The 14773-nt window shown below is 32.3% G+C and overlaps 1 protein-coding gene across 8 annotated transcripts; it reads right to left on the bottom strand.

Moving 5' to 3' along the window:
- Positions 1-1384: 1384 nt before the first annotated feature.
- On the bottom strand, positions 1385-14211 carry LOC114252873 (BPTF-associated chromatin complex component 1). 8 transcript variants are annotated; one of them, XM_028187547.2, is made up of 6 exons: positions 14085-14211; positions 13918-14009; positions 12409-12510; positions 12038-12200; positions 9491-9665; positions 1385-8081 (listed from the first exon to the last, which is right to left on the bottom strand). In XM_028187547.2, exons 1-5 carry the CDS (start codon positions 14103-14105, stop codon positions 9540-9542), a joined length of 504 nt encoding a protein of 167 aa, XP_028043348.1. In that variant the 5' UTR covers positions 14106-14211; the 3' UTR covers positions 1385-8081; positions 9491-9539. The 8 variants fall into 8 exon arrangements, with proteins under 8 accessions (XP_028043348.1, XP_028043349.1, XP_089587602.1 ...); XM_028187548.2 differs by having other exon boundaries at positions 9564-9665; XM_089731476.1 differs by having other exon boundaries at positions 9564-9665; positions 12095-12200.
- Between the last annotated feature and the right edge of the window lie 562 nt (positions 14212-14773).

The raw sequence follows: 14773 nt of genomic DNA, 5'->3' as shown, positions 1-14773 counted from the left end.
CAACAGACACGGCCGCTAACTGCTGCTCCGCCAAGTGAGTCAGTCTCTGTATCTAAGATTCATAGATTCAGGTAGACTCGTTCACTGATATATTGATATATAATATTAATATATTTATTACAATGATCGACTGGACCAGGGGTCGGCAACGCGGCGTCCGCGGGCGCCATGGCGTCATGGCGCCTCCGATAGATTTTTAAAGCGCCCTCGCTGGACTAATGTAAATGTATGACAGCCAGAGCGATTTACTTACTCTTGTCAAACGGTGATACAGCAAGTAGTCAGTTGAGTTTAGGATTGCGCATAGATTAGCAGTTTGCTAACCTTGCGCGTATCTAATAACACGCACGTATTTTTTGTTAGTATGTGATCGCATTTCGAATAGACCACGCATAGACCGTGCATTTAAAACTACCAATTAATCCGAAATAATTATTTTCTTTCAATACCAGACAAAGCTTAATGACTCACATTTAGATAACTGTTTAAGGACCGGAAACTCTAAATATATCCCCAATTATAAGAAATTAGTTGAAAATATGGACACCCAAGCTTCGCACTGAATTATATGTATCATTATGTATGACACCAATAAAGTAAAGTTATAAAAAATCTGTTTTTTTAATGCCTATTGATACCTGTTGATTATCTGTAAAATATGCGCCCTCGGTGATTTTCAAATTTAGTATTGCGCCCTTAAAGATAAACAGATTGCCGACCCCTGGACTAGACTTACGCTACATATTATTTTATTATCCTAAAACGGAAACGAGAATCATCTTCGCTCATGAATGTCAATAACGCCATACAAACAAACCCCTGACTACCGCTTAGGACTCGCCCGAAAGCTCGCTTATAGGACGTATCATAGCGCTCATGAAGCACTGTGGAGGATAGTTCATTACAGAGACAAATGGTACATGGCAAAAGTCTCCAGCTACGAACTACTTATCTCAGAAACCAGAGCAATATATGGACGCGAATTGTCATCCCGTCATCATGTCATTGCTTAAAAACAGGCGATATAAAACATGGAAACACAAACTGGCGATACCCCACAATAACCACGAGCGACCACCTACAAACGGGATTCACTTATGGAAAGGTAGTTCTCCAGATACAGTACTGTCTTGATTTAATTTTCACATGAAATGTACAAAATTAATTATTTTAATGTATTTTCGTGCTTAGTTTATTAATGACGAATTGAACGCTTCTCTATATTTAACTATAGATAATGTATCCTCGTCTTCAACAAAGTTAAAGGAAAATAGTTAAATCTGATGTTTTACGTCGTACCTTAAATTTCGTTCTTTTCTACAAAATTAATCTAAATATGAATGGATGAATAAAAATAAAACAACCAATAAATAAAATACAGAAAAACATATCAAGATTTTTATTTCAACTAAGTTTATGTACTCACACGAACTTAAAAACATCCTATAATGTTAGCGCTACATGTCCGAACTATACACATATTCATACATATTCAAAAAAACATCGGCTAGTACATAATACCATTAAAGACAATAATATCCAAAAAAAAAATGAAATCTGCACAGCACACACGAATATGTTAATTATTATAAAATCGGTCGGTACAATCAACAATGTTATTTATGACTACCTAGCTTAAACATTTAAAATTTCTTAAGTAATAAGGCCTAATCATACTTGACAAGTCAGTTTGATTATCTACAAAACAATTTTTATTAAGGCAATGCAAGTGATAAGTAAGATGCGAAAACGAGCAACGAAATCCCGTCTTGTCATTCAGTGATACTTAAATATAATAATTGGTCAATCCAACCAACCACCCGCCCCTTTTCCGTGTAATGCATTTTCAGTTATTTCACCTATTACAGCCCATTCAAAATCAATGACAATGAGGTCCTTTTGTTCTCTAGTAACTCCTGTTTAGAGTTTCGAATCTTTCTGTCGTATTTGAAGTTGGCTGTCAATGTAACATACGGAATCGAAGATGGCGGCATGACAACTACACCAAAAGTTTAACCTCTTCAGGAACGAATATTTTAAAGTACAAAGAATTATGGATTTAATTTATCCTTTATTGCGATTTGTTAATTTTATTTTGAAAGCAATTCAATAAGTAAAAAAAAAAATAACAAAAATAGTGAATGTTCAATGAACAAAATTTATGTCCACATTTGTTACCATTCAGCCTAGAGTTAAATATAAAAAAAAAAAACCGTACATACCCAATTCCATGTATACCAATAATACCCCTGAAGAGGTTAAAGTAATTTACATAGCTAAGCACGCCTCTTTATTGTTTCATTAGTTAGATGATATTCGCCTACAATCTATTTGTGTTTAATATTGAATTAAACCAGACAACATTATGGAATTGATTATTTTAAAGATAACCATACAAAAGGCAAATAAAAAATTAATAGTTAGACTATGCGTGACCTCTTGAAAATTTCCAATACTGTTCTATTAATTTGTTTAGATTTCAATGAAGCCATAGTGTTAGAGATATGAGGTCAAATATCAACTGTATTATGATAACGTGTGATGAGCTCAAAATACTCGCAAAAGTAGATTTTTATTTAGACATACTGTTTTCGCTTGTTATTTATTACACGATGTTACTACTTGATCGTAGAAGACGATGCTAGTTGCGTGTGAACTTGAAATATTTGGCAAATGAAATTGCATGTTTCTACAGTCTCATCATTCAAGAATCACGAATGTCGTACCTTTCAGGCTATGAACACATTATATTACTTTTAATTAAATGTTACCAACCATACATATACTATATTATTTAACTATATTCATAACCTTCATTAATAATAAATTTATTATTAATAAATATTAATTTTAACATTTTGAATTTAACTACATACTTATATTATATATAAAAAAACTACACTACAAATATTACTTTTATATTAATATTGCATAATTTATTGCAACTAAATTGTAATTAAAGAAAAATACTCTTCTTTTTAATACTTGTGATATTTATTTTTGAACGAATTTTACGTATAACTATGCTAGGGTAAAAATATTCTTAATACAATTTGTCTTTGTTTATTTTTATAGTGATAAAGATAACGATTTTTTTTTATATTATGTGATTTCTATAAGTCCTTTTAACTTTTTTGTCTATATTCGAGTGATTGGTTTCCTATTTTAACTTAAAAACTATTTTAGGAGTATCTAGATTAGATATTTAATAACAGATACAGACTTAATTATATACTAACTTAGTTATATACTAAGCACATTTTACTGCCGAAGGCCAACAACCTTTAGTTTTCATTTTAAAATATTCCGAGTTACGAATTTTCATGGTCGCTAATGGAGTATTAAGAAATGTGCACATTTACCGGTAAAAGTGTACATTACCCAAGAGCGTACATTTGCCGTAACATATACATATATTAAGCACGAGATTTAGCCGTAGCTGAAAGAGCAAGCTTATATCTGGGTCATGATACTTCTTGAAAATATCATTCGTTTTTTCATGCTGATTTTTTTTATTGCTTAGGTGGGTGGACGAGCTCACAGCCCACCTGGTGTTAAGTGGTGATTAAGTGGTGATAAGTGGTGATTTCGTATTTGCAACTAAACCATGACACGGACACAAGAAATTACTAATTGCACAACTTATATTAAGTAAATAATACTTTAAGAGGTCGATCATAAATATTCTTACTCTTATAGTCTCTAAGTACTAGCTAGACTATAGATATAATATAGATAAAGTTAATTAGATAAATATAAAGACAATTCCACTGGTTAGAATATCCTTGACAGAAGTGTTTTTGTGGCACTAATGAACTTAGGTGGCTTTGGGTGAACAAGCTTATGTCGCATTAAACATAATAGTTACCGGAAATCACGACCTGATTCCTGTCACCCACCTTGAGACATGAGGTTCAATTCCCAATAGCATTGCATGAGGCCTAACCCACCTTACCAACCAGAACGCAACAGTTTTACCCCAGTTAAAGGTAGAATGTGATATCCCATCACCAAAAAGGAAAAAAAAATATATAGAAAAAATCAATACAAACACATCCTAAACGCATTTAAGTCTGTACTAATTCATTATTGGTAAAAATTAATTGTTTCCTTAAACCACAATTGGTAAACGACTTTTCATGCCCTTCCCATAAAATCCACTCAATTGACTCTTTATTATGGAACATGAATCACTGCGTAAGCTATAATTATCAGTATGCTTGTCTAAAATATAGCTATATAATTGTTTGTTGTTACATAATACATTTATTATAGTGCAACAATAATATTAAACTCTTTTCCAATATTTAAGTTTATAAATATGTATATATCTTGTAAGCCTTTAGTCGTTTCAATATGCACATTTTATTGCACTTATCGTATTAAATTAATTATGAAAAATAATATGAGTTTCATCGTTGGACATTAGGAAGTATTTGGAGTATTGAATTTTCACTCCGGAATCTAAACTATGATTAAATTCGAGTTAACTTATTGAGGTCACACTAAATAATAGATATTATTATAATAATTGATTAAAGCGCCACCTACTTCGAATTTGTAAAAACCACTATTCGTCGTTTTAGCGCGTGTTACAAATTTAATTAGAATATTATCAAAAGCTGTAAGTGACACAAAAAAATATAAGTTCCTAGAATAGTTTTTAATTTCGATGCAAATTTTAAACAAACGTTTTTTTTCAGCACCAAGATATATTTCAATTGTGGAATTGTCAACTAATACATCTGAAATCTAACGTTTTTTACAGTTTTTGGATCGAATTCGTTAATTTTCTTGAATCGGGTGTTGTAATGATACTGGGAAAACATTAACATAATGAAAAGCTTTAAAAAAAGAGCTTACACCTTATCTGTATTGAGAAGCGACTACTTAAGAAAATTAAGATAATAAAAGAACACAAACCGATTTCGCCTAACAACAAGAAATACGTAGGTAATATAATAATTATAATATTCTACTAACTACTACTACTACTACTACTACTAAAACGAAAAAACCTATCGCCTTCATCGTCGGCTTACGATTAAACTAGAAATCTTAACTTTATTATTAGTTAATGTCAATTAATTAAATCGCAGAACATTTAAGGCAACGCTTTGTACATTTTGTACATTTATATTTTTAGTAAACTATAAATATATATATAACGTTAATTAATATACATTTTCTCATGAAATCAATTGTTTTTTTTTTAATATTATCTAAGCCATGGGCGAGGATCTCACAGCCCATAGATATTAAGCGAAAATTGGAATCAATACACTGGAGTAGGACAAGTGGGGGGGGGCAGGAGAGAAGGAGAGGGCAAGTTCTGGTGTCAGACTGTCCTAAGAACGGGATACGAAGGTTGGTACACTGGATCAGGAAGAAAAATCATTATACACCGTTCAATAGTAACACAAGAGATCTCTACTTTTTTCTTATCATTACTTATCAATTTCGACACGAAAAACTTAAGTTTTGTATTACTACGGACCGGGTCTTTTCCTCATTCGACATTTTGAATACATTCACTGAACAGACGACTCAAGCATAAATACTACTAGTGCCTATAACATTAACTAATGTTCGTATCATATATGCATTCGTTAACGCTTTACTCCAGAGACTACGCACTCGAGTATACAAACAAATACTTAGTGGAAAAATACTGAAATTATCGTATCTACTTTAAATTGACTAATTACAATATAAGGTTGTCGATGTGCACGACAATTAGCTAGCTAGACCTTCAAAGCTCAGTCGCGGACCGCCGTTCACATTGTGGAATCGAATTTTTTTAAGAATTAAATTTTACACTTACTTTCAAAATAAATTATGCGGTATAAAAAAAATTTGATCCGTTAATAAATGAACTGGTTAGAAAAAAGGATGCGCATTTATGTGTTCACGTCATCATCGTCGTTTATTTGGACGTGCGAGAGAGATAGCGACGTTTTCTAGCGCACTGAAACTATTTATGGCTCATACTGATTTTTTATACAAATATGAATATTTCACTACATATATTAAGATTGTTACGCAGAAAACAATATACAGAACATGAGATGAAACATTCCTATTGTAAGATCGACTAATTGCTTCCAAATCAATGAACAACGATCCCATGACCTACTTTCAGTTTACAATACTGAATGTGAAACGTTCTAGAAATTAGCTCTTCGTTCCCGCGAAGCGAACCCGTCTGTTTTATTCGATTATTTATTTATATATTCATGTTCAGTCAAAGTTTCTATAAGCAACGTCTAACGAATACAATTATAACTAATTCAAATACAGTTACAATAGTTATTTGGTGTGCATAATTATTACACACGTCCTTAGAAGTACTTGAATTAATTTTAAGCAATAACGCCTTTATTACATACGCGAGTACATAAAGCGATTTTCATGTCATTGCGTCCGTCTATCTACATTACGGCACCTAAGACTTCTAGTAGATTTAACAATCATTATTAATAAATACATCGCAAATTGCGACCGAAGGCATCCAACCTTTCATAGCGCTTACTATATCGGAGCGATTCGTTAACAAAATTGACGTTTTTATTTGTACATTACAAAGAACACGTCGACTTACGTCAGTGTGCTTAGTGCGAGTTTTTTAACGTTCTCGATAGCGTAGAAGTTAACACAAATTCGTATGCAGTTGTAGCAGCGCCTCCAGCGGCAAACGTAGACAAACGTTCCAACTCCATATTAATAAGAGTTAACTTTTACGCTATCGAAAACGTTAAAGAATTCGCAATAAGCACAATGAACTACATTCTCGATACCGTTCGCACAATCGAGCATTATAAAGTTACATAGCTTTGAATTCGTTTCTAAATATAGTTTTATGTATCCGTACTGGAATGTACGAGAGTTTAAGGCCACAACGATAGCTTAAGTCTCTTAGATCTGGAAAATCCAAATACAACTTTTTTTTTGTAGTTTCTGTAAGTATGTACATAATTTTACTAGTCCGCCATTTAAGAGTTACGCTTTCTGAGGTACTTGCGTGATGCAGGCGAATAATAACTAAAAAGTTATTGACAAGACCGTACTACACACGAGTTAAAGAAACCCAAACAAAATTCTCTAACAACAGCCACTGAGAACTATTTATTTTACATAAAAAAAAAAAACAGTTTTTAGCATCAAAATTAAATCTCATGTATACAAATTGTTTCTCAAAAACGAAAATAGATGGGAGCACTGCTAAATCTTGTTATGACAACATGAAAACAATTACCCTAATTCAAATTCAAATTTTACCATTTTTCCGATGTCAGCAATAAGTTGCCATTGTGAAATAATACAAAACACGGTGTATTTTTGTATTATTTTCGTTAGCGAATAAAGTTTTCCGTTCGCTTTACGGCAATCGTTTATTCCCTAAACTATATTCTCATGTTTGTTGTGTGATAAATAGGCATTTTAATGTCAAGTCAGTTTAATTCCAAAGCATTGATCAACTGCTCAGGAAGCGTCTCTTTTACGTTATTTTTTTTAATCCAAAAAACACTAGTGATGATTTTTTTAACATATTGTATTTGCATTCTCATTTTGACCAATATTTAAACTTTTTTCATATGAAACTCTTCAGTTTGCGTTTAATCAAATAATACAAATGTCAAGAAAATTCAACAATAAGATTAAATTTAAAATTACTTTGGTGTTACGCAAAATGGCCGACTTATAAAACTAATAGTACCCACTTAATACTTTCATAAATACTCCAGACTTAAGCGGCCGTTGTCGCGAATGCAAAGAACTAAATTAAATTTAGACATTACTTCACAGCGCCATATTTAAAAACTAATGCCCTGGTAAAAGCTAGCTAGAGACGTTATTTAATTTTTCCCCTGCCTTTGTCACCTTATCTGCCAGTTAATTATATTTTTCGGTCGTGAAACAAGCCTCGTGTTTGAAGTGCGTTTCGGATAGTAGATACGGTTAAACAACGAATATTCCGATGATGGGAAGCTGAAGTTCAGTATTTTGGCCTGTCCTGTATTCTGTTTGTTAAGAATCCGATACGGTACTGACTTCCTATGAAAGGTGGAACACACGCGTCACTGAAACGAAAAAAATACATTCACATATTTGTAGCGTTACGATTAGGGAATTAAAACATACTACGAATTCACGGTACGGCTACTTTTGATTATTATTCAAACGCTCCTGGATAGTGAACGTTTTTAGTAGATATTAGTCATACAAAATACACAGCCATTTATTAACATTTGTTAATGACTACAAGCAAATAATTATGCTAAAATATCTATTCATAAAAATACTGGTAAAATCTACAATTAGCAGATTGATGTGGTGTTCGCCCAGGCTACTTGACTCTGCATTATTAGCATTTTTTAAACCCTTTGTCATTTTTATGACAAATAAATAAACTTATACCATTGAAATTTTCACTGTAAATATTGTCATTGACTATTCGTAAATCAATCAATTACAAAATCCATTATTTAAAATGTTAATTTACAATTATAAGGTAATTAATTAAGGTACACTTTACCTTGAATATCTGACTGAAAGAATTTGACAGTTTGTGTTCCAAATAAATTAAGGTTAGCGTTGAAGAAATCCACTCTCTGTTTACGTTTCATAGTAAAGGTAGGTAGTAAAGAGAAAATATATATTCTCTATTTATACATCTGAATATTTGAAATTCTCAATATTTCAAACAACAGTACCCAAGATCTTGTGCTTATAGAATTTATTAAAAAAAAAAAACAAAAAACACATTGAAAATATATATTTTGTAAATACGTTTTTATAAAATGTCTCATCAAGAGATAATCTTATTATTATATTCAATTATTTGAGCAATAACAAACGTGAGAATCACCAGTCTCGAGTCCTTACCTAATTATCACAGTACAGTATTGAGTATGAGCAAAAGCCTGTAGCTGGAGTGTAAGACAAATTTGCGCTTATAACAAAAGTTACATGTTACAGATAAATATGTACAAAAAAAAATGTTTGTTCTGTTTACATAAATTCGTTTCTAAATATTAAAATACATGATTAACCACTATATTATTATAAGCTGATTGTACTGGAACAGTGGTCCCGAACTTTCTAAGGTTCGAACGAAATAAGAGATTTACAGAACTTGATACATTTGCGAAACCAAATTATTGATTACAAAACCAGGTCAAAATAACAGACCACGACAACTGCCTTTTCAATCTGTACAATCAGCAAACAATAATACATGTAACTACGTGTGCAATTTCTATTTTAATATATCAGTGTTTTTCTTTCTTCTACAATTTACAATCACACATGCTTACCGAAGATCAGAAAACTAGTTAGTAATTTTAAATTATTCTACTCTAAAACTAAGCTAGAAAGATTAATGGCTATTGCAAATACTCGAACAATCTACAGTGAGATTTCAAGGATTTATTACGAATTAATAATTTCAATTTGCAAATTTTAAGCAGATTTCCATACAACGACTAACCTCAATTTACACAAAGCCGTTACGAATGGGGTTATCAATATATCAATTGCTAGAACAAATTTCTGATGGCTACCTCCTCGTTTCCGGGTTCGCTCTCGAACTCAAGTTTGACGTCATTTGTCAGTTCTTCAACGTCAACTTCGTTCTCGGATGCGTTCAACATGTTAAGCGTTACCTGAAAGAAATGCGTTCACAATTTAATCATACTACAGAAGTTTTATAACCGTTTTAAATTCGTGTAAAGCTCCGGATCCAACGACCGATCTGTATTTAGAGGCCTGTATAAAATCGCGCAATAAGGCCCTCAATTTGAATCGCCCAATAAGACCCTCAATTTGAATCTGAGCTTAACACGAACATAGCAAACGAACAAGATTCACACGATGCTCCTATATCACAATCCTCTTTCCCCGCCTTTAATTCTGAATATCAATAACTTTCTATCCATTGGAGGCTTGCATTGCCGGCCACTGATTTAACTTTGAGCATCCTGGTGTGGCTATAGACACATGTATGTAAACTGAAGTGGGAAAGCGAGAGCTACAGCCTCCAAATAGGGTTTATAATTTAAAATTTTATTAAGCTTATTAAATTAAGCATTAATAGTGAAAGACTCGATTGTGATGGCGTCGCAATTTGACTATCTTTGAAAACTTATCAGCTATTTGACTCTCTACCGAAGAACTTCAGATATCATTAGTCTGGATTACGGACATTTAGATTATCTGAGTTTACGAAAGGACTTTTGGTGTTTTTTTTTTAGTTTCGTTTAATTTTATATTGGAACTGCTCTCGGATATTGCTTAGAAATTCGGGTCTAAAATACATTTTTCTGTGTCTATGAGTGACAAAAACCATACCCCAACACGTGGACAAAATTATTCACCGCCCTTAACTGTCAAATAAAAAAAAATTGACCACAGTATTTAATAAGCAATGAGAGAAACGGACAGAACCATCCATTGAGAGGATCGCATGCTGACTTCGTGCAATATTGTAATACCTATATACATGCAATTTATAATCCCACACCTTCATCATAATTGTACAAGACCTATGCATTTGCATGCTTATAAATCTGCAATCTGTCTATTTTCATTTTTTACCCCAAAAATAGTTTATGTAACAGTAATTTGTAACAGTCTAACAATAACCTACTTATTGTAGTAGTCCAGCTTTATAACAATAAGATCATTATGATAATAATCTAGATAATTTAAATGATAGTACTGGTGAAAAGGCATATTGAAGGTCACAAAGAATTTATACTATACTGCATATATCACTTGCATAATGCATAGCAATTATGCATTCGTTTTTCAGGAGTAGGATGGCCATTATTATAGTACAACTTGTGTCTGTCAAGTAGTAGCCCACTTAAAACCCGGTGAAGTCGTCATCAAACTAAAACAAAGTTTTATATCTCAGCGCATTCTTAACCGAATACTAAATTGCCTTTAAGTACTGATATGTAAGTTCTAAGTAAGATAACGATCTTAACAACTTTATCACAGGCTCTAACTAAACAAGCGTTGCCATATTATATAAAATTAACTGATAAGTAACACATAACACAAATAAAACTCCTATTAAGCAATATTTCATTCTATTTTTAATTTATTTACTCATTCTCTCATTTCTGTAATCATGCTTAAAAAATCACTGAGCTAAGCCAAAATAAATTTACTACAAGAATATCTTATCTGGTTTAAGTAAGTAAACAAAAATTCAGATGCAAAATTACTTATAATCAGACTTTTGGTCATCACTTATGTGCATATAGTGGTCTGTATTGTTCATATGCTTTATGCTTACGTGCCCTCAATGCGCAAGGAGTTTTGCCGTGAAAATAGGCTATATAAGCCATCTTCGAGCGCACGAGCGCCAAATCGACGGATAGGAGTCGAAGTGGTCGCCATGGCCGAAATCGGTCGGATGATGAATCATTATCATCATCATGCTTTATATGAAATCTTCAAAATTATTATAAAATCTTTTAGAACTACTAATATCACTAATGTAGTTTAGTTTTTATACAGGTTCTATTGGAATTTCTGGAGTATGAAGGCCAGTCATGACTTTCTTAAGACATTAACTCATAGTAAAAAGGGCAGTGGGAGAATGTCTACAAGTATATAATATTGCCTTTGGCCTACATCAAAATAATAATATACTGCTATTTTAGCAAAGGCATCTTAACTCCTTAAATAAGTTTTAAATATATAACTCCATTAGCTACAAGTACTCAATGAGTAATCAATGAGAGCAAAATTAAACAATCATTTTTCCACTGCAAATAACGTAATTAGTTAATTTTAATTATTTTTAATTGTTATACATAGTTAAGTACTAACACGATCATGAACGTAATAATATGTCAAAAAATGATTGTTTTTGAATAGATAAAGATATCAATGCCATTGACTATAAAACCAGTGCATAAAATTGAAATAAGCATCCACTATACTGGCAGGAACAAGCTATCTTCTTATATATGTGATAGATAAGTGACTGTGCCATTTTTGTGTAATTAGTGAATTTCTGAACCTCGGCATTGTTTCCTATCACTGACTGCGGGATGATGGCAGCCAGTGGGGATGCTACCTGGGATTGTGGCTGACCCATATTTCCTGTTGTGCCGCTTACCTGTCTCACAGGTATACCTGCGTCTTCAAAAGCTTTCTTCTTCAACGTTGATCGAATTTGATTTCTAGAACGACAGGATATTTATGTTATTAACTGCCTACAGATTTGAAAATTATTTATGATAAAAATATCATAAATAATTTAATTGTGCTAAATGACCAATGATAAAAATAATGAGCTAACCCTCTTACTTGCATTTTTTTTGTGTAAATATAGAGCATGATTGTGAAATTAACTATGGAGTGTATACAAATTTAATATGAGTGACTTACACTGTCCTATTCTTAATATGTTGACTGAGTTTATTCAGGTCTACTGCAAATCTATGTACACAATTGCGCAGCATTTCTATTTCTTCTTCAGTCCATTTACCTCTGAAATTATGATATGATTACTGGATGGTATGATTACTATACAGTACATATTCATGTGTAATGCTTACGTTACTGAGGTTTAGTACTTGGTAGTTCTAAATAGTAAGTATACCCCTAGTAATAGAATTCTTAGTCCAGATGAAACACCTTTTGAAATTGTTTTATTGTGATAACATATATTAATGATTAATAAAGTCTAACATCTTAATAGCCATCAAATTTGAGTTTTTAATTTTTTGTTAAATTTTTGTTACCAGTATCTTGGTTTGTGATTTCCTACAAATCATAATTTAAAACAATAGTATTTTTTTAAATGGCTTATGGGCTGTAGAACAATTTCCCATGAATAAGATAAATGTCCTCTGAAAAATTAACCAAAATTTATGGACCTAAACAGTCAATCTTGTTGGTGATATCCCCAACCTATTAGCTAACCTCAGATTGTACTTTTTAAAGGGAAAGTACAATGATGCAAATCCAATTCAATGCATTTTTTTGAGTCTGTAAGTCAGCATTATTCTGTACAGCATAAGTCAATATTTAGGAATCCATTGGTTGTAAATATTTTTTTGTTTAGATAAATTGATGAGCTGACAGCCCTCCTGGTGCTAGGTGATTACCGACCTTGGTTAAGACATCAACAATGAAAATTTCACCACCTATTGTTAGAAATGTGTTTGAAAGTGTCTGTTTATGTTATAAAACAGTCCGTACCCCACCTTACAAACCGAAACACTAGACTGCTTCAGGACAGAAATAGGCTGTGTGTGGCAGTGCTAATGCTGGTACTAACCCACAGGGGCTCACGATCACGGGCTCAAGATGCTCTACCACCAGTAATTACTCAAATTTTATTTTTTTGTGGGTCTTCTTTTTATACTTTATGTTATTCCTTCATTGTGGAATTTATTCATGAATGTTATTATAAAACAGGTTCAGCCTCCACCAGGCTCCAGCTCCAGGTCCCACTTTTCTTGAAAGCATGACATAGACATGTATAGACAAGGTAGTAAATACCCAGACATAATTAAAATCTAAATATTTTTATAGAAGTTTCAGACTATAATTGTACCATAGTCCAAAGAAAAGAATTATAATAATGAATTTGTACAATAATTATGGTTGCAATTGATTCAGTTATAGATGGTGTAAATGAACTGATATCGATCATCTACAAGTAATCAACTATTTGTAATTTAATATGGTGGTGTGCGATGTGGAGAGCCTGTTGATTTTTTTAAAGAAAAAAATATTTAAAATTTTTCAAACTGACACGATACAGTTTGGTCGAGGAGGGTTTAAAAGAAAACGATATAATTATTATGATCGTTTTCTGACTAAAACTTGATGTTTATTATTTATGCAATCCTGGTATAAGCTTTGCAATTTTAAAAATGATTTACTCACCCCGGCTGCGAATCTCCCATGGGATGAAGAAGCATTGTCATCTCTGATAATTTATTGAATGCAGTTCCCGCCTCTCTAAAAATTTCCCCAACCTATAATTATTTTAACGTTTGTAGTACATTCATCTAATACGATAATTTCATTAGCCCAGACATAAAAATACTTACTTTAGCTGCAGAATTGTTCATTTTTTTATAATTTATTACAAAAAAAAGCTTATTGCCAAACTACTTTTAACCAAAATCCAAAAGTATGAAGGAAAAGATTAGAGAATTTATTTTTACATGACACTCTTGACATTTTTTGGTTTATCCATTTCGACTACGGTAACTTAGCTATTCAGCCTTTCCAAAACAAAAGTCTAAAATTTACCAAATACGCTCACAAGTGGTTTGAGTATTGTCATTGGTATGTTAGAAATACAATCTTATATTTGTGGTTGGATTTTTTTATATTTCTTTTGTTTATATTCTATTCTTCTAAATATTGTGTTTATAAAGGTCGGCATTTTACCTACAGGAAACCTAAGTAACCTAATCATTCAAAAAATTTTTTATTAAAATTTCGAACTATCAAATAGACTAGGTATCTTTAGCTCGGCTTAAAAGACCTTGAATTGTGTTAAATTTTAGAGGATTTGGAGGATGGATTAATTGAGGGAAAAGGGTGACAATCTCGAAAGACTTCTCATCACCGGCAAAGTGGAAGGAAAGAGGCCTAGGGGGCGTAATCCCATGCACTGGTCCGATCAGATTAAGATGACTTTGGAATCCAGCATCAATGTCGCTATCCACTGCGTGGAGGACAGAAGTGAATGGAGGAACATGGTCCTAAAAAAAGAGCTCAGTAAAGGTCA

The sequence above is a fragment of the Bombyx mandarina genome, chromosome 01, assembly GCF_030267445.1.
Source record: "Bombyx mandarina strain Sakado chromosome 01, ASM3026744v2".
Classification (NCBI taxonomy): Eukaryota; Metazoa; Arthropoda; class Insecta; order Lepidoptera; family Bombycidae; genus Bombyx; species Bombyx mandarina.
This window is presented reverse-complemented; position numbering and strand designations above follow the sequence as displayed.

Excerpts from the sequence above, each read along its gene's own strand:
- LOC114252873 (XM_028187547.2), bottom strand. The coding sequence starts at position 14,105 with ATGAACAATTCTGCAGCTAAA. Across the intron at positions 14,010-14,084 it reads TGAACAATTCTGCAGCTAAA|GTTGGGGAAATTTTTAGAGA; the intron begins GTAAGTATTTTT and ends AAATAATTATAG. Across the intron at positions 12,201-12,408 it reads CATATTAAGAATAGGACAGT|AAATCAAATTCGATCAACGT; the intron begins GTAAGTCACTCA and ends CTGTCGTTCTAG.